The 22,917-nt window shown below is 40.3% G+C and overlaps 1 protein-coding gene across 1 annotated transcript in view; it reads right to left on the minus strand.

Moving 5' to 3' along the window:
* The window catches only part of Pde3a (phosphodiesterase 3A), a 257,004-nt gene that overhangs the window by 25,382 nt on the left and 208,705 nt on the right, over positions 1-22,917 (minus strand). Inside the window, exons 3-6 of the mRNA XM_028780995.1 lie at positions 17,271-17,525; positions 16,748-16,902; positions 9,532-9,656; positions 2,587-2,806 (exon numbers count right to left, since the gene is read on the minus strand). Of these exons, the coding sequence (XP_028636828.1) occupies positions 2,587-2,806; positions 9,532-9,656; positions 16,748-16,902; positions 17,271-17,525 (755 nt within the window). The remainder of the gene's footprint in view (positions 1-2,586; positions 2,807-9,531; positions 9,657-16,747; positions 16,903-17,270; positions 17,526-22,917) is intronic.

Below are 22,917 nucleotides of genomic sequence, written 5' to 3' on the forward strand. Positions count from 1 at the left end.
TCTCTCTCTCTCTCTCTCTCTCTCTCTCTCTCTCTCTCTCTCTCTCTTTCTCTGATAACCCTGCAACATTCTTGCCTCTTAAACTAATCTTGGAGGAGCAAGCTGGGCAAGTAGTAAAGTAGCAGACCTTTCCTGAATAATACCCCTAGCTTTTCTTTAAGATGATTATTTCTCACAATTCTTGAGGGAGGGAGGGAGGGAGGGAGGGTGAGCCCCTTGGAAAAGCCAGAAGCAGATGTTCTTAACCCAAATTACTCTGCTGGGTTTTATCCTGGCTTAGGGTACAGAACAAAGAACAATGCTGCCCTCAGCAAGTCTGCCTAATGTCAGATGCTCCAACAATTACAGGGTGTTAACCTACAGGAATTAGCGCCGGGGTCCAGTGAACTCAGAGAACTGGACATGAAACAGACCAAGAACTCCTGGGAGACTTTGGCAGAGTGGGTGTGATGTGGCATGTCTCGTAGACATTTACTGCACAGAAGGACTGGCAAGATGGTTGTGTAAGGTAAAAACCCCACAGAAATTACTTTACTTAAAAAGCCGACAGGAAAGAGCTTGGGTATTTTATTCTAGTCTTTGTCCAATAATCAAGGTTGGGTATTTTTCCCAGTTAAAAGTAGTAGTAGAGAAAATTAAAGTAGAAATAAATATGATAAAATAAATGGCATTTATTTATCTTAAGGCAGCCAAGTTTGGATGAGGAGCGATTCCCCAGGTCTTATGTGTTCAAGTCTTGTTCAAAAGTCTGTGGTGCTGTTTGGAACTGGTGGGATCCTTTAAGAGGTGCTCTTATGGAAAGATAGGTAGGTCATGGGGGCGGGGTTCAAATGGGTATTGAGAGCAGCAACCTCTCTTTGTCTTCACTTTCCCTAACAGCAAGAATCCTCAGTTAGACACTTCCTGCCCTGAGATTCTGCTTTGCTACAGGTGCATGAAGCAACAGGATTAAGGAGCCATCGACCAAATCCATGAAAGCTGTAGGTACAAGTAAATCATCCCTCCTGAATGTCAGGTGTCCTGCCTGCCACAGTGATAACGCAGGGAGTTTATGGACAAACTGCATGCAATGAAGTGTGTGAAGCTTTATCAGCTGTTAGCTACTAAAGAGTGTACACTGATAAATGAAACACAAGAAAGCTGCGTGCTGTTGTGAATGCAAATAGCCCTCTTCATTAACTGTGGACAGTAACATTAGGAAGCCTCAGATTTGTACTTAAGACACTTGCCTCTTTTCTACCTAAAAATACTTAATACTAGGGACTGGAGAAATGGCTCAGTGGTTAAGAGCACTGCCTGTTCTTCCAGAGGATCTGTGTTTGATTTCTAGCACTCACATGGTGTAGCTTGCAACAATCTGTAGCTCTAGTCCCAGCTGATCTGTCCCCCTCCTCCACCTTCCTAGGGCACTGAATACACATACACACACATACACACATACACACATACACACATACACACATACACACATACACACACATACACACACACACATACATACACACAGAAGCCCAACACCCATATACTAAAAATGAAAGTGAATAAATCCTTAAAAAATATTTAATACTAAGATCAAGGATCCAAAACAAAGACATTACTGGAGAACAATAAAAGTATGTTCATCACTAATTTGAGGTGTTTCCTACTTATGGACGATGCCAGCAAAACTAATTACACCAGACACATTAAGATCTTCTTTAATCATCCTCTGATAGTACTTGTAAATAGTTTCTTTTCATTTTCTCCTCCTCTCCTACCTTTCTTTCTTCCCTTTCTCCCTCAGCTCTCTCCCGCCCTCCCTTTTTGATAAATGGTTTCCAGGCTGGCCTCAGAGTCACTACGTTAAGTCAAGCTGTCCTTGAACTCCGAACAATTCTCCTACTGAGATTCCAAGCATAAGCTCCATGACCAGCTTATAAGTCTGTTTCTTTGTGATGTAAGGATAAATAATTTGCTTAATTTCACTTAGGAAACCATTTGAGTCCAGCCATAATATATTATGTTATTAGCACATTTTGAAAGAGTTAATGAGAAACATACATTTCAGGTAAAATGACTTAAGAATAGTATAAAATAGTCACAGGACAACACATAAAAACATAAAGATCAATGAAATACTCAACTACATCAGATTACTTGATGCGATTTAAAATGATATATTTTATTTACATTTTTAAACTTTTATTTTTATTTACATGTGTGTGGGTATGTGCACAAGAATCAGGTGACTTTGGAGCATAGAAGAGGGCATCAGGTCCCAGGGAGCTAGGGTTACAGGTGGTGGTGGTGAGCCTGTCTGGTTGTACGGGTGTCTGGAACCCACATAAGATCCTCTATGAGAGACAGCATCCAGCACTCTTAAGCTCTTGATCCCTGTCTCAAGCCCACGAAACAAATACTTTATCCATCACCGATTAGTACGTAACCAAATGTACACATCTCATTATTTAGTACTCTCCAAAGATCTGGTCAGACTATAGAAAATGAAGTTCCTATTCATAGAGAGCTATGGAAAACTCAAGTTCCTATGAGAGCCCAAACACAACATCACACTATACGTCCTTGGTATGATGATAATGTTCTTACCTGCTACATATGACAGGTGGGGGCGGGATCTGAGGGGACAGGTCAGGGGCACTTTGGGTGTAAGTTAAGGCCCTGTGAGATCCGGGGCCTCGCTTGGTAGTTCCTTCAGGGGATTCTGGGAACTGTTCTGAAGCATTGCTGCTGACAGGACTGCTGGCAGGCGATCCTTGGGGAGGTGAGGAGGAGGGTGAGGGAACGGGTGAGATTTTAGCAAGACCACCTGAAAGAGAGTGAGAGTTATGGATTCATTCAACGAAAACCCCTGATATCCAAACCTGTGTCTCCTTCCTGTCATCTCACCCTGTACACATGAACTCAGCAGTAACCAAGGCCATGCTCAGCCCCAGATCTGTTTTCATTTCCGTGCCACCATCTGGAGACAGAACATGTACTTGAGATGTCTTCATGGCATGAAAATATGACCAATAAATCATTGTGAAAATCTGATGGCAGTGTTGGTACATCCACTCTAGCCATGGTGACCTGACGCTACCTCAGGCAGGATATTATTTTCTTCTCCCATTTTTTTTTCCTCTCTTGTCATCTTGACTTGGAAGCAACAGTTACCATTTTCTCATGTAAATTTCTAGCTGGAACAAAACACTCAATTATTTTTTAAAAGACTTGCTTACTTTTTTTTTTATTTGCATGCATGTGTGTTTGCATGAGATTATGCGCACTACATGTATGTGTGCAGGAGCTTGTGGAGCCAGCAGATGGCAGCAGATTCCCTGGAACTGGAATTGTAGGTGGTTGTGAATCACCATGTGGGTGCTAGGAACTAAACTCAGATCCTCTGCCAGAGCAACAAGTTCTCTTAATCTCTAAGATCTCTAAGCCATCTCTCCAGCCTCTCTGTTGCTTTAAATTTTCATCTAGAGCACAAGATGGCAGGCATGGGATGCTTAAAATATGCAAATGAAAATGATAATTTGGAGAAGATCAGCCTTTGCAACTGTTCACACACTCAGTGAAATGTATATTTGTATGTGAAAATGCACTCTGAGAAGAGTAAGTGTGAAGGGAACATTTAAACATGTAATACATCAAGTACAAACCGCACAGTAAGCCTAAAGTTTAAACTTCAAATTAGGCACTACCATATTTACTTTTATGCTATAGCTTGAGGCCCGACTACGTATTGGCTTGAATTTCAGCAGTTCTCTCTCTGTAAGATGAGGTGAATATCTTCTGATATTGTTGTCTCCCAAATACAGAGGAGGCAGAATGCAAATAAAACTGGGGGGGGGGTGTAGGGAATTTAAAAAAATGATAAGTAACATCAGTTCATCTCCAGGTTTCTGCTTATCCCCTCTGAATGAAACTGAGAGATCAGATGTCATCTCTAGCTGGCATGTGTGGCTAACTGGCAACAAAAGTTTGACTTTTCCCAGTCCAAAGTTTCCTTCTCCATGAAGTGGAATATCATGGCATATAGATGCCCTTTTTATAATTTTGTCAGTGCCGTGCTTCTTCTGTGCAGGTTCTTGAGATGAGAGTTCTCAAGTTTCTTGGCTTCAGTATGGTAGACAACCTCCCTCTCAAGCCCCTCCAGCAGATTTCTTTGTTGCTTCTTAATCAATATATCAATCCTCCACCTTTGTCCTTAATGAATGAGCCCATCTCAATCCAGAGAGGCTGAAGAATGGCATCATTAGAGCACTAATGAGAACATGTACACAGGATCGAGGTAGAGGCTAGTCTGGTTGAGATTTATTGAGGCATGGCAGGGATTTAATGGCTGCTTGTTTTGCAGGGTGAGCTTTAGGACAGCCTGGTCTACAGAGTGAGCTCTAGGACATCCTGGTCTAGAAAATGAGCTCCAGGACAACCAGGGCTATGCAGAGAAACTGTGTCTCAAAAACAAAACAAAACAAAACAAAGCAAAGCAAAGCAAAGCAAAGCAAAGCAAAACAAAACAAAAAGACTATCAACAATGCTGTAGGCACTGGCTTCATCATAAATTTGGGAATACTTTTCTATAATTTGATTCTTATTTCTTTTGTGTGTATACATATTCATGTCTGTGCGTGAGTGGGCGAGGGTATGAAGGCAAGTTTGTTCTTCCATGACTTTCCACCTTGGTTTTGGAGACAAAGTCTCTCAATGAACCTGGAGCTTAGTGATTCTCCTTGGTTGGTCATCAACAAACCAGAGGGAACCTCTTGTCTCTTCTGTTCAGTACTGGGATTACAGGTTTGCCTTAGCCTTGCTTGGCTGTTCACATGGGTGCTGAGGATTGAACTTGTCTTGAGTCAAGCCCTCCACTGACTGAGCTTTTGGCTCAGCACCCTCTCCCTACACCTTTTTTGTTAACATCTTTATATATATATATATATATATATATATATATATATGCAGACCATTAGTTCAAAACCCTTGGGGAAACTTCTCCAGTCCTACCTTGACACAAATGTGTATTCTGAGAGCAATTTATGAGAAGACTGATTTTGTTTTAGTAGCTGAGAGCTGATAGCTATAGAGACGTGAGTTTCATTCTTAAATACACATTTTAAAGTCCATATAGCCATTAGGGTTCTTGGAACTCAGGGATTAACTAAATTTAAACTAACAAGCAGACTTCAAGTCTCCTGCGATGATCTTTTTAAATAAACGTGCAGCCAAGGAAAAGCACTTTGCTTTTATAGTGCTTTGTTCTACACATTTTTAACAAGCAGTAGGTCTCAGCACCAACAGCAAGCAGCAGAGATCAAGGGGGTAGGGGGTGGGGTGAGAAGATGAAAGTGTGAAGTTTGTTGCAAGTTTAAAAAACAAAACAAGAAGCATTAGGGATAGGATGGCAATAGGACACACATGTCCATACACCAGACTTCAGAGAGATGGAGACATAAATGATCAATGCAGAAACAGGCAGAGTACCCTTTATCCAAAATGCTCCATTTGGAAGGACTTCAGAATTTTTAGTTTTGTGGATTTGGGAATATTAACACCAAGTTCAAGAGTTGAGCATCTGTAATGCAAGTTTGGCAATCTGAAACATTCCCATTTAAACTTTTAGATCAGGACTGCTCAGTCTGCAATCGCTAGATACTCTTCCAATTTAGAAAGGAAGGCTAGAGGAGAGGCTGAGAGAAAAAAAAATTTAGAAAAAAAAGAATAAAACACAACAAAAATTCTAAAAGACAGGGAGGGGAGAAAATCAAGTATTGTAAAATAAAGTATCGTAGATATAGAAAAGGGATTTCCCTATGAAAGTTAGAAATAGCCAGAAAGAAAGAAATCCTAAGGGCCCTTTAAAGACCATCAGAAAGAAGACATCCAATTTTGTGTTACACACACACACACACGCACACACACACACACCAAAACAAAAACCATGATGAGCTAAAAAATGCACACTTTCTTAGATTACTTATTGTCATTTTATAATTGAGTGATTTTAAGAGACTCCAGGAACAAGACCGAGATCATGAAATATGAAACCCTCAATGATTTACGTTGTCCCAGCACGAAATGTTTAAAGACATTAGTAGACAATGAATAAACAAACAAACAAACAAATAAATAAAAAATTTGGAGACTCTAAAATCCTAACTCCTTTGAGTATCTGAGCCTTTGCTTCCTTGTTCCTAAGAGCCTGAGAAAATGTGTGTCGAGTCACAGAGGCGACCAGAGCGAGGTGATGAGGAATACTTTCTAGGATTTCTTTAGGTCAATCCAGTTGCTTTGCAGTATAAAAATCTCTCAGATTAATGTCAATTGAGCAAGAAAGAAATGGAACTGAAGAGATGGCTCAGCAGTTAATAGCACTTGCCGATCTTGTAGGGACCTAAGTTCCGTTCCCAGCACCCATATCAGAGGTTTACCAACAACTGAAGTCCAGCTTCAGGGGATCTGACCTTCTATTCTGGCCTCCTCAGGCACCTTCAGACAGGTATACGTATACACACAGACACATAAACACACACATACCTAATAAGAAATAAAATTATTCTTAAAAAAGAAAGAAACCAGCTGTTCTGATAAATATATGGCTTTGTACTAATGTTTTAGAAAATGTATCTAGAGTAAAACAATACAAAACGAAAACAACACTATTATATAAAAGTTTTCTCTTAAGTCCAGCTTATAGGTATAAGTTTTCTGGTTTTACTATATTAGAAAGCTCACACTTACAAGACACTAGCAACGGATCACTACACAGGCAGAATCAGTGAATTAAAGGATGTAAAATCAGAAATAGGCGTGTATGAAAACTCCATAAGGATTTGTACTTTATACTGATTTGAAAACTGCACTAGGAGAAGGAAAAGCAAATAAAACCAGATGAGGACAAACAAACCAAACCAGATGAACTCGATTGACTAGGGAGAGGTATAATCTAGTTTGATTGGATTTTTAATATATTTCTGTAGTTGGGCAGGATTTTAGTGATTGATTTGAATTCAGTATATACTGGATACAGATTATATTATAAAGTGCTTTTTTTCATGATGACAGCAACCTAAAAACACCACAATACAAAGTACCTTCAAAATCATCAGGATAGAGAAATGCCCAGCCTACAAGAATGACAAATTGCTATTCAGTGCAATTTGTACCATCGCCCCTTGTGGCATGTTGAGTGGGTCATCTTGAGTAAGACATGGGAGTAAGACAGAGGGACATGATGCTACACCCTCGTATACTGAGTCACAAGATTCAGATTTAAAAACAGGAAAAAATGATTTTAAGTTAGGTCTATGTGTGTCTGTCCTATGTGTGTACATGTTTGGGGCACATGTGTTACATTGCTTCCAGAAGACAAAAGAGGGCAGTAGATCCTTTGAAGCTGGAGTTATGGGTGACCTGATATAGGTGCTAGGAACATAACTCCTATCCAGTGGAAGACTAGTGCACACAGTTAAGTGGTGAGCCATCCCTCCAGCTCCAAGATTTTATATATAATATATATTCATATATTACATGAATAATATATAGTATGTATATAAGATTATATATATAGTTTTTATTTACTTATACTTACTTATTCATTCATTCGTGTATGTGTGTGTATGTGTGCGTATGTGTTTATGTGTATGTGTATGTGTGTGTGTATGTGTTTGTGTGTGTGTATATGTGTGTGTTTATGTGTGTATGTGTGTGTATGTGTGTATATGTGTGTGTGCATATGTGTGTATGTGTATGTGTGTGCATTTGTGTGTGTATTTATGTGTGTATGTGTATTTGTGTGTTTGTGTGTGTGTGTGTGTGTGTGTGTGCACTGTCTGTCTGCCATGGCGCACACTGGGAGTCTGTTCTGTGTAGGTCTTCAAGTGTGACAATGAATCTGCTAAGCCATATGTGTATGTGGTATGCATGTGTGATCCATATGTTGTGTATGTATGTGTGCTTGTGCTATGAACATGTTAGTAGCATGATGTGATATGTATAGATGCACAGTGTATTTGCACATGTGTGTTGAGTTCCTTGTTGATGCACATACATGTGGAGGCCAGAGGGCAAGTCTATCTGTGTTTGTCTCCTGGCATCTCAGCTAATTACCGTTCTCCATCACCTGTCACTGATCGGAGTATAGCTCAAGGCTATTTCCCAGCTCATAGTTGATATCCACTTACAGAGCTTAAGGAACATCTCCACAGCTTAAAGGACCACAATATTTTTTGGAGAATTGGATTGCTTTTAATGGTTTCTTTCAGGATTGGAATAAAAATAAACATGAACTCTGTAGGGACTGTGTCTTCCTTCAGTGAACAGTAGAGATTTTAAGAGAAGGGACCAAGAGAGGAGTGAACAACCAGAGGGAAATGAGCAAACAGGAGTCCTCCTCTAACTCCTGTGTCTTAACATTAGGTTCGCCTCTCCAAGAGTCTTTGGAAATATCACTGAAATGTGGGAAATTTGCAAATGGTTCTCATCGAAATCTCATCATTTTAAGGATATCCAGTCCACTTCTGACTGTTAAACACTCAGCTGTAACCCACACTTGCTTCCTTAAGTACAGATAGAAAAGATGAGAAGGAAGAGAGGAGGAAGGGAGAGAGTTAGAAAGAGAGGAAGGAGGAGAGAGGAACACAATAAGGGACAAACTAGGGAGAAAGGGAAGGAAGAAAGGGATAGAGGGAGGAAAAGAAAAGCAAAAGAATAAGGGAGAAGTTGGGAAGAAAGGAAGAGGAGAGAAGAAAGGCAGGGTTCAATGGTCAACCCCAGATCTGAGGGATTTCAGAAGAGAACAGAGTGAGCAAGCTACAGTTCTGCCAGTTGTTCCCCCTCAGACACACATCTGCTTTGACACACATCTGAGCAGAGGGCACAGCTACTACAGAGGCTACCATCAGAGCTTTTAGAAATGTCATGAGGGTGATGACAAGTTCATACCTGCTATGGCAGCCAGATTGGCATGTCCAATATCACATTGAGAGGAGGGCTCTCCTGGAGCCAAAACTCAAATTTTAAGCTGCTAAGGATAGACAACTCAGAAACAAAGCAGAAAGTAACTGAAAACTCCAAGAAGAATTTCTACAGAAGCAAGTGTATAGTACTTCTCAGAAGAGGTCAGAGGACAGCCCAGGTCCTCACCTGGATTCTAGGACGGAAATTCAGAGGCAAATGTAAGGAAGTAGTGTGTGTGTGTGTGTGTGTGTGTGTGTGTGTGTGTGTGTGCACGTGTGCGTATGTGTTTGAGCACACATGCATGTAGTCCCTAGGGAGGCCAAAACTGGGCGTTGGAGCCCTTGTAGTGGGTGTTACAGGTGGTTGCCTGACATGGGTGCTGGGAATAAAATTCCCAGCAAGACAGTTAAGAGCAGCAAGCCCTCTTAACCACTGAGTTAACTCTCCAGCTCCTAAGGTCTTGAACTCTTTTCTACCTGCATCAGCATCTTAAACTTCATTGTTCTTCATTTTACTGTCACAGTTCATTATCGCAACTTATGTATGGAAAATGGGACTATAGACCCAGAGAATACAAAGAATGTGACTTACCTGGCCTGTTTTGCTTTTTAGCTTTTACATGGTTAGCTGCAGAGACAGCATAGGATGAAGTGAAGGACCTGCTTTTGGTGAGAGTCATCAACACCGGGGCATTCCAAGAGTCAGGATTGACAGCACTACAAAGACAGCAGTTAAAGATCTCAGAGATATTACTCACTGATACTGAGCACATCTTTCCAGAACCTTTCTGCCACCTCCAGTCGATATGGCCACCTGAGTATTCATTCCCAGATTGCTGACAGAAACATTTAACTTGCAAATGATAGACTAAGCTAAGCTCAACATCTACTGCAGTCATATATCTATCCATCCCACATCAAACACAATCTACCAAGAGAAAAGATGACTTTCCCAACCCCAAAACACAACACACTCTTCTGCACGTGTGAATCATGTTCCATACGGATTTTTAAAAAGCTATCTTGCAGATTCGTTGGCTCTGATGTAACTGTCCTTGCAGAAGTAGAAAACGACATAATGCTTACTTTATACATAATAATGCATAGGTATATAGGCATAGGTATACATCTTCTATACAATATTATTGGTAAATACATTTAACAATTAGTATTTGATCAAGCCATTAAATGACAGTGTCTTGCATTACTTACTTATCAAGTAGAACATGAAAGCAGATCTATAGTCTGTCATTTCTCTCTGTTGGCAACATAGCCTTGCCTAACAAAGCAGCAGCCTACAGCAGTGTCCTAAAATTTCTTTCTACTGATGACACCCTGAAAAGAATGCTATACCCAGTCACAGCCCAATTGAAACAAACTCACAATGAGCATGGTGCCTTCACACTGATCCTATCAATTATAGTAGAGGAAACAAGTTCTAATTACATAGATAAAGCATATGATGACCATCACAGACTTGATCATCAAGTTGTTCTGTAAACTAATCTGGAATCAATCAATCCATAAAGGATTGGACCTAGAGAAGGTTACAGAAGCCATGTAATTAATGGGATGGGATTCTTGGAGATCTTCCAAGCTGAAATTTCTCTTTACATAGCGCTTCAAGCCTTACTTGAGGAAATGGAAACATTATCCACCCTAATTTGGGAGAGAAGTGAATTCAGGAAGTTGACAACCTTGGACTTCTCCCAGTGAAAAGTGCTTGGTCTGTGTTTTGCCAGCACCTGTGTCCTTTCAAGCACCAGTAAATTTGGTGAAGGTTAAAAGTCTATAATTTACATGAATATAGCTTGGATATTTGATCATTTTCCAACCTTAGATTGGGCAGGATGTGTCTGATCTGTCTGAGGGATAGACTGTAAATAAGGCTGGAACTGATGGAATTATGGGATCATGGATCTATGAAGTTTGTCATATAAGATGTAAAATTAATGGATAATTTGGAGGTGGTCCCAAAGAACAGGGGTTCTGCATCTCCCAGCAGTCTTCATGCCAAGAGCTCTTTAGTGAGGGATGGGACTTCAGGATCTCCTTCGCCATGATATTTATCTTCAACGATTATATTTTATAAGTTGCCTTTGCTCTTACTTCTCAGAGGAATTTACCACATAACATACATTATAAGAGAAACATTTGAAGGGTGAAATAAACTTCATCAATTGTCAAGAACACTGGAAGCCTACAAAACACTTGTTTCATGGCATCTTTAGCCTTTCCAAAATAATTGTAATTTTGTGAATGAGATAAAAAAAATTATGAATGAGTCAAATATTTCCTTGTGATGTTAGTCTCTGTTGGCTCATTCTATTTGCCTGGATAACTGATAAAGTGACTATGATATGTTAATATATAGGTCTATCTTTTCATTTCTTAGACTATTACATAGTTGACAAACTATTGCTCATCCCTGTAGACCTTTTGAAGAGCTTAACATCCTAAAAAGATATCCTATTGAGGCTCACTCAAAAACTGACTAATCATGTTCCTTTACAGCAATAACAACAACAAAAATCAAAAACCATTTAAAAGGGGAATACAAAGATGGCTCAGTGATTAAGAGCACTGGCTGCTCGTGGAGGGGACACTGGTTTGCTTCCCAGTGCTACCAACAAGGCAGTTCACAACCATATGTCATTTCAGTTCCAGATGATACAACACCCTCTTCTGACTTCCCAAGGTATTATAAACATGTGGTACATATATAGATGCATGCAAGCAAAGGCATTCATATCATAAAATTAAAAATCTAAGGAAGTGTTCTTTAGGAACAGGTAAAACGTCTTTATTTTGAAAAGTTTATAAAATGAAATGTAATGAAGTCCAGGTTAATTAAGTTCTCTCTATATCTATCCCACGTTAACCTGGCATATATTAATTTATTATATTATACTATTAGTAAAACAGCAAAAATCAACATATGTTATTTAAATGCATTATAGCTCAGGATCACATCTGTATACAGCTCTGTGTAAGCCTCTAGGTAGTTGTCAGCAACTACCAATGCTGGCTCATCCCTGCTTAGAACCAATGAACAGATAATAATTTGGATTCTAGAGAGGAAAAAGGCTAAGAGAAAGCTCCAAGTGGCCACTGACTTTGAAGCAACAGAGGATAAGGACAAATGATCTCAGCTCTGTTCAACAAAGGACCTTTTACTTCTTCACAAATCCCTGTAATAATTCCATCTTCAAGTCTAAACTGGGTAAGAGTACCTTGTTGGGAAGCTCACAACTTCCTTTATGTCTGACTTACCAAGCCCAGAATCAATTAAGAGATCAACTTAGAAAGACTGGGAGTATGACATATGCCAGCAATTTCTGTCTCTCCAATGGCTATTTCAAATATAATATACTGTCATTTAATATATTTCCCCAGTTATACTACCATTCTATTTTTAAATCCATTTATTAGGGGTAGGTATAGAGGCCCAGGAAAACTCATGGTCTCTAGGGAAACACACCTGAGTTGTTCAGTTCCTCTGACTCTCAATCCTGTATCCTTTGCAGCAGATATTATTTAAATTTTTCAGAGGGAAATTATCTTCCTACATCCATTAGGCCCAGAAATTGTTGGAATGTTTAGTTGGTTTTGTTTGTTTATTTTTGAGACAGGGTCTCAGTTCTTAGCCCTGACTGACCTGGAAATCATGAACTTTTTTCTATCTCTGCCTCTTGAACTCTCCCAACATATTTGTTGTTTTTATTTCTGCTTCTAAAGTTGCTTGGATCATTACGTCCCCAAGGTACCGCAATGGAAAACAAACAAACAAACGATATGAAAATAAGCAATACAACGTGGAGAAAGGAAGAAACATAAACTCCTTTTGTTAGACCAATCAGCAATTGTAGCAATAGTTCTCCCAAGTCAGGAAGACTTCAAAAATCATCATATTTAGCAGTCATATCACAGTCACAGTCATATATGTGGTTTTCCCTTAAAGAGGTAAGTTTTCACCACATGAAGTTGATGACTTCATGATGGTAAACACTGCTCTATGTTCAGACATTACATATTACACATTTACACAGCATGAGACCTGTGAATATCCATTAAAATAAACAAAACGGGTGGCACATACTAGTCCATATGTCAGTGACCATGTTCTCATCCAATCACTTACTTTATAAATTAGTAAGACAAGATCTTTTGGAGGAGGGGAAAATCATTTCTTTGAAACCTTTGTTGTTGTTTGTGTGTGTGTGTATGTGTGTGTGTGTTATGACTTCATTATCAGCCTTGATTTCATACAAAGCAAAGAATGGCAGAAACCAGATTTGGCCAGAATAACAAAGGACACCACAACGGCATTGAGAAGGTAGCCATATGTTTTTCATAGAGTTATTTTTCACACAGAAAATCTAAGAGCATCAGGTAAAGCATGACAGGGAACGTTGCTGTTTTACTTGACAGTGTGTTTTAGAAGTGAGATGTCTTTCTATGCTCACCTGTTTGAACTCTTGGTCCTCAATCAGTGGCTTTGTTGTGGTAGAATGTGGAACCTTTGAGAGGTGGACCTGACTGGAGGAAGTGCTTTACTGGGAGCTGGGTCTAGGCTTATGACCTGACAAAATTCCTAGCCTGGCTTTGCTTTCACTGCTTCCTGGTGTGAGCAAGTGTGAGCAAGTGTGAGCAAATTACCTTACACTCCTGCTGTATCTTCCACTAAGGAAAATGACAAATATTAGCAACAATGTTTAACTTTAACTTCAGGAAATGTTTATGGATCACCGTGAACCTCCTATGAGGACATCTACAAGTTTTACAAAAGTCCAGGCAATACCATAGACTGGAATTATGATTTATAGTTTATGAAAATTATGGTTTAAGAAAGCAACACCTAATGGTTGTTGAATCAGAGCACAAATATTAACACAAAAGAATGTGATACACATTTGAAATGAAGGACTCGGTAATCAGTGGATGGGCTAGAGAGGGCTATGAGCACATCTTCCTTTGGTACAACATCTTAGTGAAGATGCCAGGGGTTATCTGCGCTCTGAGCTCATCAGGGCCATTTCAGGATATAAGTAGAGAGATGCCAGAAAGCCAGTCAAGAAAGACAAAGAAGCAATAAATATGTCTGGGGCAGGGCCAAGGAGAAAAAGTAGCCCAAAGGAAAAACTAGAGTGAAATTCAACCAGTCAGTCTATTTAACAAAGTCATTGCATGGTTAAATCAATAAAATGTTCTCAGGGATAAGCTAATCTCACAGCTGTGGTCCCAGAGAGTAACTCTACAGTCCCTGGCCAGGGTAGCCCTTCAGGAGCCCCTTGGTCGAGGACTTATTGGGTTTCAAAGTGCAGAGCTCAAGTAATTTATGAATGGAACACTATGGGCAAACATGCCCCAGGTGCTAGTGAAGAGGCACAGAGTGGTTCAGTCTGTGTACGCTACAGGAGGAGAAGTAAAACTTTACTAAAGGAAACGAAGGCAAGGGAGTCTGTCCTCATCCAAGCATTGGGATTTGGAGGCTGTCAGTCCCACACTTGTCACCTTGTTGTGAAGAGGAGACTATTTCAACATTGCTATCTAAAATCAGCAAAAGGCCTGTCATACATGTATACTAACACCAAGTCTTGGGTCTCAGTGGAAAAACATTGAAACAGATGGCTATAAGCTAATGTCAACAGGCAGCTTTTGTGGAAATTTACCAGCCTGAGTAGTCATAGACCTTGTAAATAGGAAGCCTTGGCAGACAATACTAACTTAGATAAGGACAAGCGAGTCATAGGCAGAGTTATAGTGAATTGACCCCTGAACCTTCACCTAGCCGATACCCGGTTCTGAAGATATCTGTATTACCCCTGAACACCCACACTCCAGTGTCATTCCCTTCCCCACATCCTGCCTTTCTGTGTTTATAACCCCTGTGTGAATTAATTACGATTTGAGAAAAAAATAAAAAAATAAATTAAAAAAAATTTAAAAATATTTTTAAAAATACGGATATTTTCACTCACTACACCAATAATGGACTACATTGTTTTTTTCTGAAATTACAGGGTAAACGTTATTATAATTATTGACTTCATATAAAGCATTCTAATTTTCTTCTAAGTTGTAAAGAAGAAACAAAGTAGCCCCACTTTGGAAGCACATCTTTTAGTGGTGTTTTCTTAAAAATTCATTGTAGGTCTTAGTGTCAACATTTCTTTAGCCTTTTAAATTCTTCCCTTTAAGTCACTTAATACAATTTGATTTTGAATTTCCCCCAAGGATCATGTGTTAAGGGCTCAGTCTGCAGCATCAGAAGCTGAAACTTTAAAGGTAGGGCCTGCTTCCAGTTGATCAGATCAGTGGGGCTGCTTTTTTTCCAGGGCATATGAGGATATTAGCACTTGCTTTCACTCTCTCTTCTGTCCTCTTTCCCTTCTCTCTGTTCTAGAGCTACAAGGTGATCAGGCGCCTCTGCCCTGATGTACTATGACTACAAAGCCCCAAAGCAAAATCTGAGAAAACACAGATGGCAACCCTTGAAAGCCAGAGACAAATAGTCCTTAATTGACATCAGGCACTCTGTCAGGATGATGGAAAGTGGATTCATACAGTCACTTCATAAAATTGCAATTAATATACTACTAATACATTGAATAAAATATAAAGCTCAGTGTATGGTTCAACGTGAAAACATTTGCCCAGGAAACATGTATATGTATGTGTATGCACACACATAGATATAGATACACACAAATATAACATAAAAAATACAGAAATGTACATATACACACATATATACATACATGCACACACGTGTATACATACATACATTTATACACACATACATACAAGTACACACACATTCACGCATTTACTCACATACACATACAAATATACATACATACACACATATACACACATTTCCTCACAAACACACACACACAAACACATACACAGACACACACACACATACACAAATACACACATATATACACATATATTCACACACACTAACACACACATTATATATATATATATATACATATGTATATATATATATATATATATATACACATGCACACCACACACACATATACACATGTACATATACACACATACATACACAGTTACACACCTATACAGATATACACACATACATGCATATATGGACACATATATACAGATATACACATAAACACATGCACCATGCACTCACACATGTACACATATACACATACATTCACACAATTACACATACACATTTACACACATATACACAAAAATACACATACACGAACATACACATATATACACATATATTCACACATACTAACACACACATTCATATATATATATATATATATATATGTATATAAAACCAAACACACATTCACACAGAGAAATCTAAAAGATTTGAATATAACCAAGTGTTTTTAAGATGCTATCTACTTTTTAATCTATAATTCTTGCTAATTCTGAAGACAGAAAGCAGAACAGGTCTGTCAGCCATTGTAAGAATCCCATGTAAATGTCAGACTAGATGCATTCAATTTAAAGTTCTCAGTATGAATCTCGATGCAGGTAAAGTATAGTGTAACTTCAGACTGACCGTAACCTTTTCTGCTCAATGCCATAGGGGCAAGGCTCATCCCAGCTCACTCTTGGTATTTACATTTAAGGTCAGTCAACCAGGCCCTAAAATACTCTGTGGTTAAGCATGCAAATTTGGCACATTCAAAGCCCACTTCTCGGTAACTCTGGTTGGGCCTCTCTTCTCACGGACTCTATGAATCCTCTTTGGCGAGTAAGTCCTCTGAAGAGACCTGAAGCCAGGGGGAGTGGGGTCTGACCTGGGTGAAGGGGCTTCGTGTGGCTTTATGCTGGCACTGCGGTCCCTCCGCACTGGCGCAGGCTCCAAGGTGGGCAAACCTGTGGCAGAGGTGGTAGTTGTCCAAGTTGATGACACTCTTCTCAGCAAGCCTGGAGGCAAGCTTCTCCTCAGGCGCTGGAAGGAAGATTCGCTTTATCACTAACCACATTTTAGCCATGAAATTTTATGTAAAGCAGTGGGTGGAAGCGAGGTAAATAGAAGCAGGTGTTGAACAACGCTGGCTGAATTTCATATACTCCTGTCCCGGAACACTGAGAGAGAAACTCGGAAGTTGAGTGAAAAGGGTAACAGTGAGCTTTGTCTGCTGTCCCCTGGGGAGTTTCAGGCCGTGAATGTGAGAAGCAAACTGGCTACATAGCAAGTACTAGGATCCCAGGGCTACACAGGAAGGTTCTGTCTCAGACTTCACAGAAGTAGCAGGAAGGAAACCTGAGAGACAGTGGAAAGGCTAGCTAAGACCACGCCCCTCGTGCCGCACCTACCTTGGGAATAGTCAGCTTGTCTTTCTCCAAGCCTTCCTCAGAGTCCGAGCAGGTATAGTTCTCACTGAAGGTCACGGTAGGATTCACTCTGGGCTTGTGGATGGCCTGGAAGGTGAGCTGGGTGCTGAGCAGGTTGCTCACGGCCCTCAAGGATGTGCATACATTCGGAGGCAGAGAAGGATCGGCCAGGAGGTCAGTAATGAGACCATGGGCCTCGCCCATCACGGCAATATCCACAGTGATGCTGGTTCCTGACTGGGACACCAAAGCAAGAGGTCAGGGAAGGTGAGTGTGTGTGAGTGAACTGACATAATCTGAGCTTTATCAACGAAAAGCAAACAGCTGTCAGGCAAACTGGAAGTACTGGCAGCTGAAGCATGAAGATCTAGGGACAACCTAGGCTGGGTAGTAAGAGAAGCCCCTGTGTTACCTCTGCATCCAATTTGAAGGAAAAGGCAAGCAAAGTAAGCTGAGCACTTCAAAACAACACAGTTCAAGTGACGTTGCTGTTTTAACACTAAAATTTGCCGAGGTTATTTTTGTAGGTCTCTACTTTTCAAAAGTTTATATTTTTAGAATATTTAATACTGACCCTTAAAAGTTTGAGATATGGGTTTGAAATGATGCCTCAGTGGTTGGGAGCACTTACTAGTCTTGCAGAGGACCTAGGATGAGCGCCCAGAACTCACATGGCAGTGCCTAGCCATCTAGGACTCTGTTTCCACTGGGTCCCATGCCATCTTCTGACCTCTCTGGGTACTTCTGACAGATGGTGCACAGCAGTGGTTCTCAACCTTCCTAATGCTGAGACCCTTTTAATATAGTTTCTCGTGTTGTGGTGCTTCCCCAGCCATAAAACTATTCCATTACTACTTCATAAGTGTAAAATTCCTACGATTATGAATTGTAATATGAATATCTGATATGCAGGGTATGTGATACGCGACTGTTAAAAGGGTCACCATCCACAAGTGGAAAACCCCTGGTACCCGCAAAGCATTTGTACACATGAAAATCAAACTAAATATTTCAAAAACCATTTCAAACAGTTGTACATAGGTGACATCTTAATATATTATATACTGTATAGTATTCAAGCGACGGTGAGCACACCTAGGCCCTAAAACATTCATCATGTCTCTGCCTGTACTGAAAATAGCCAAAAGGCCTTTCCTCCAGCTGGTGGAAACCTATAATACATTCTCTTCCCGCACAGCCATCTCACTGTGAAACAGCATGGGGCAACTTCTTTCTCCATCTGAAGTACATTGTTCAAAGCTAGAGCTGGAGGAGGCATATGTAACAAGACTAAAACTGCTCTAGGGCTGTGTGTATCCTAGTGGTAAACAGTTGCCTAGCACGTTTAAGCTCTGGCTTTGAAGCCAGTATAACCACTATTCCATGGCAAATAAACAAAAGATCGAACCAAACAACACCTGGTTTTAAAGAGAATTTGAGGGGGAAAACATCAAACCTTCCTCATGAAGAGTTTGCTGCTTTACTAAGCATCACTAGAAAATCTTCTTTGGTTAGTACCATTGATATATAAGAAGATCTTGATTCCAGTGAAGTTTTAACGTAACACTTGAGCCTAGCATGTGGTAGGAAGTCAACTCATTTTAGAGATAGATGTGAAAAGTCACCGAGTTTGTGTCCAAATCCACACTCTCTCTCTCTTGGTTGATAAGATCATAGGTGAGTTCTGTATGTCCGTGACACATTTGTTGCATTTTCTCAAGTTGTCCATTAGACCAGGATGTTAAGGTAAGAGTCAGAGAAGGGGGGTGGGAGGTTTAGAAAGCAACAAAAACTAAAATGGCAAGTAAAGACCAGTGTTTCGCATAGTGCTGTTCTGGAAAGGTTGAAAGTCAGGAGAGGAGGGGTTCAGACAAGGCCAGGTGGCCAGGGAAAGCCTCCAGCAACTGGCAGAGGGCCATTTGTCTTGCGGTATGGCACAGCATGAGGCACACAGAACCAAGTGATCTCAAGCAGTGCATTGTACTGATTCAGGAGGTCCTGCATCCAGGTGTTTAGATCCATAAGCCGGCAATTTCCAGCACCATTCCCTCTTCCTTTTAGGTCACTAAAATCTCCCCGTTTTTCATTTCATCCACCCATGATTCTGGGATACAATTTCTCAAACAAGAGAACAAGAAAAAAGAAAAGCAAAATAATAATAATAATAATAGTAATACCCATGAAGAAGAAAGTTTTAATTTCTTATTTTTATTTTGGTTCGTAAATAACTTACTTATTTTATCTGTGTACCAAATGATGTTATTGTGAGGCACACGGGTGAAAGGAAGTTTTCCTGAAGCAGACACAGGTAAGAGAATGTTTTGGTAAAGCAGACACATGAAAGGACTCTTGATGAAGGAGTATAAATATGACCCCACAGACAGTGGGAGACGAGCACCGAGCATCAGATTGGTTTGCTTCATCTCACTATTCTTTGCTAACAACATACATATATTGGTTGGCTTTGCATAGACTTGTTGAACTCAACCCGTGGTAACACCACCGCTGAGAGAAACTCTCCAAGAGCTGCTTATGAGGTTCCCATAGCAGTATGGCGATTTGCCTCGGAGGCCTCACCTCAGGCCAGTTCCAGAGCCTGGCAGTTTCTTCAGGATTGAACTACAGCTGTCTGGTGTCTGCTTGCTTTAAGGTCTGGACTGTAGCTGTTGGTTCATGCCTGGTGTCTGCCTGCCTAAAGGACTGGTCTGCAGCTGCTGAATCGCATTTGGTGTTTGCTACAGGACTGAACTGCTGCCAAAGAAGATCAAGCTCACCCACAAAGGATTAAAGCTGACAGGTCTGCTTCCTGGATATCCTAATAACTTTTCTCTTCTACTACCTCTGCTGAGTGGTAGGATAGAGGAGAGACTGAACCCTTATCCACTGTAGGTTGTAAAAAATTTATGCCTACCTACCCATAATGCTAATGCTAAACTACAAAGGTAACTGTAAGAATAAAAAGAGATAGTGTAATCAAACAATTCTGTGTTAGCAGTTATGAATCTTGAGTCATGGTTGTGGTATAAACAATAATATATGTAATAATATAGATAGAAAATATAATCACCCTAAAGCTTTTCTTTTTTTTTGATATTTTATTTATTTACATTTCAGATGTTATCCCCTTTCCCCATTTTTGCCCCCAGACAAACCCTATCCCATCTCCCCTCCCCCTGCTTCTATGAGGGTGTGCCCCACCCACCCACTCCCACCTCCCTGCCCTCAAATTCCCCCACACTGGGGCACCTAGCCTTCATGGGACCAAGAACCTCCCCTCTCTCACCTATGCCTGACAAGGCCATCCACCCTTACATATAGAGCTGGAGCCATGAGTCCCTCCCTGTGTGCTCCCAGGCTGATGATTTAGACCCTGGGAACAATGGTTGGTTGGTATTGTTGCTCTCCCCCTGGAGTCGCAAACCCCTTCAGCTCCATCAGTCTTCTCTCTCACTCCTCTATTGGGAACCCCATGATCAGTTCAATGGTTAGCTGTGAGCATCTGCCTCTGTATATGTCAGGCTCTGGCAGAGCCTCTAAGGAGACAGGTATACCAGGCTCCTGTCAGCATGTACTTCCTGGTATCCACACCAGTGTCTGCCTTTGGTGACTGCACATGGGATGGCTACCCAGGTTGGGCAGTCTCCGGACTGCCCCTCTTTCAGTTTCTTTTCAATCAGATGCTAGTAGAGTTTTCTCACAATAGACTTAAATTCCGAATGATATGAAAAAAAAATTAAATGTATAAAATTATAAAAGGAAAGGAAACACAAAGGAATATTTCATAATCTGGCAAACAGAAACATTAAAAATAGAAATTCATAAGCTGTCCAGGAAACCCTCAGTAAGCAAAGATAGAAATATCCATGTAAGAAAATACATTGAAAAGGAAGAAGTCTGTGGGAAAAGACACAGGAGACAAAACCCAGTAACTAGAGTGCTTGTAAAACGAAATCAATGAAAGGGAAATAAAATGGAAGAGGGAAGTAGGAAACAACCATTTGCTGCATGGTGTTGGCTGTGGGCTGGCTGTATATTACCCTTATTATGTTGACATATGGGCCCTGTAACCCTAGATTCACCGTGACTGTTTATCAGGTAGGGAAGCTGCATGTAGTCAAAGGCTTTTGCTGTATCTGAAGGTGATTTTACATCTCTGCTTTTGAGTCTATTTATGTAGTGTTGTCCTGATTGGTTTCTGTCAGCTTGACACAAGGGATAGTTCTCTGGGAACAGGAACTGTAGAGAGACTCTGTACTGTATGGAAGCACCTTTATGGCAATGAGCTCTCTTGCCAGTCCCATGTTCACTCATTTGTTCACTTCATTCATTCATTCATTCATTCATTCATTCATTCATTCACTTGTTTGTTTTTAAATACAGCTTATAAAAGACTGCCATGCATTCCCTATGTATTTAGAGAAAATATTCCAATTTTATGACTTATCTCTAAAAACAATGGACTAGGGAGAAGTTAGAAGGAGAAGGGGGACCAAATATCACCAGAGTACATCATGTGCATGTATGAACCCTATCTGGGGTTGCATGTCCCATCAGGAACAAGCCAGAGACTAAAAGAACCCTGCCTGATACCATAGATCATGGGCAGGAGTGATCTGGAGTAAGCAAGAGAGAGATGACTCCACAGGGGACCACTCAGCCTGGTTAAAGAGAAAAACCCCTAAAAGACCACCAGTCTGGCACCATGAGGCCCAGATAAGGAGCTACCCTGAGATAACCATCAGTCTGGTGATGCACAGGCCGGAGGAGGCAGACCATGTAATTTCCTATATATTGTATAGTTCTTAGCAAAGGTCCTTAAAAAGAAAAACAAGCAAAAAGCAAAGCATACAGATTGGAATCAGCTGAGGAGCCAACATGACCACACTGCCCTCAGAAAAAGGAAATAACAACAAGAAAAAGAAAGTTCATGTTGCCTAGTGATATCACGTCATGCCTGGCTTGACTGGGTTTTGGATTTAAGAACAGAATTGTGAGAGTTAAAAGCTGCATTGTGTGTAAGAAGTTATCACTACCCTTTTGGCTCAGATAACTAAAGAAGCCACTGAAGCATGAAATGAAAGACTAACAACCAAATTTGATTGCTCAAAACCTGCCAAGAGTAACCACACTTGAGATACTGAGAGGTACACCGACTGCCAATAAGCAGCAGGAAAACCATAAAGCTACTTGCATGCTCACTGAGAGACTGTTAGCAAGTGTCAGACCATGGGGGCTTCTATACTTGAGATGATGTTTAAAATCACGTGTAAAGTGGGAAAAATGGAAGGTTCACTCAAAGGTATTTTCACACATCTTTTCAAATAAAAATAATTAAATTTCTAAGTATCCCAATAATAATCGTATGTTTCATTTAGCTAGTAAAATATTTGATAATGACAATAAACACTAAAATCATGTTTATGCCAAGATCACTGAGAGGAAAAGCTTTAAACTGACAAGCTGGGCTCATCCTCGGCGTGTCTAGCCACAGACCACAGCTGGACGGTTAGGGTAGATAATTAAACAAAGCTTAAAAAAAAAAAAAACTCCCAAGCACAACATAGAACGTGAAAGCATTCTACCTCATTCTTTCCTTATAATGGAAACGTTTATAGTTAGCATTCAGAAA

This window comes from Grammomys surdaster, unplaced genomic scaffold (assembly GCF_004785775.1).
Source record: "Grammomys surdaster isolate TR1022 unplaced genomic scaffold, NIH_TR_1.0 373, whole genome shotgun sequence".
Classification (NCBI taxonomy): Eukaryota; Metazoa; Chordata; class Mammalia; order Rodentia; family Muridae; genus Grammomys; species Grammomys surdaster.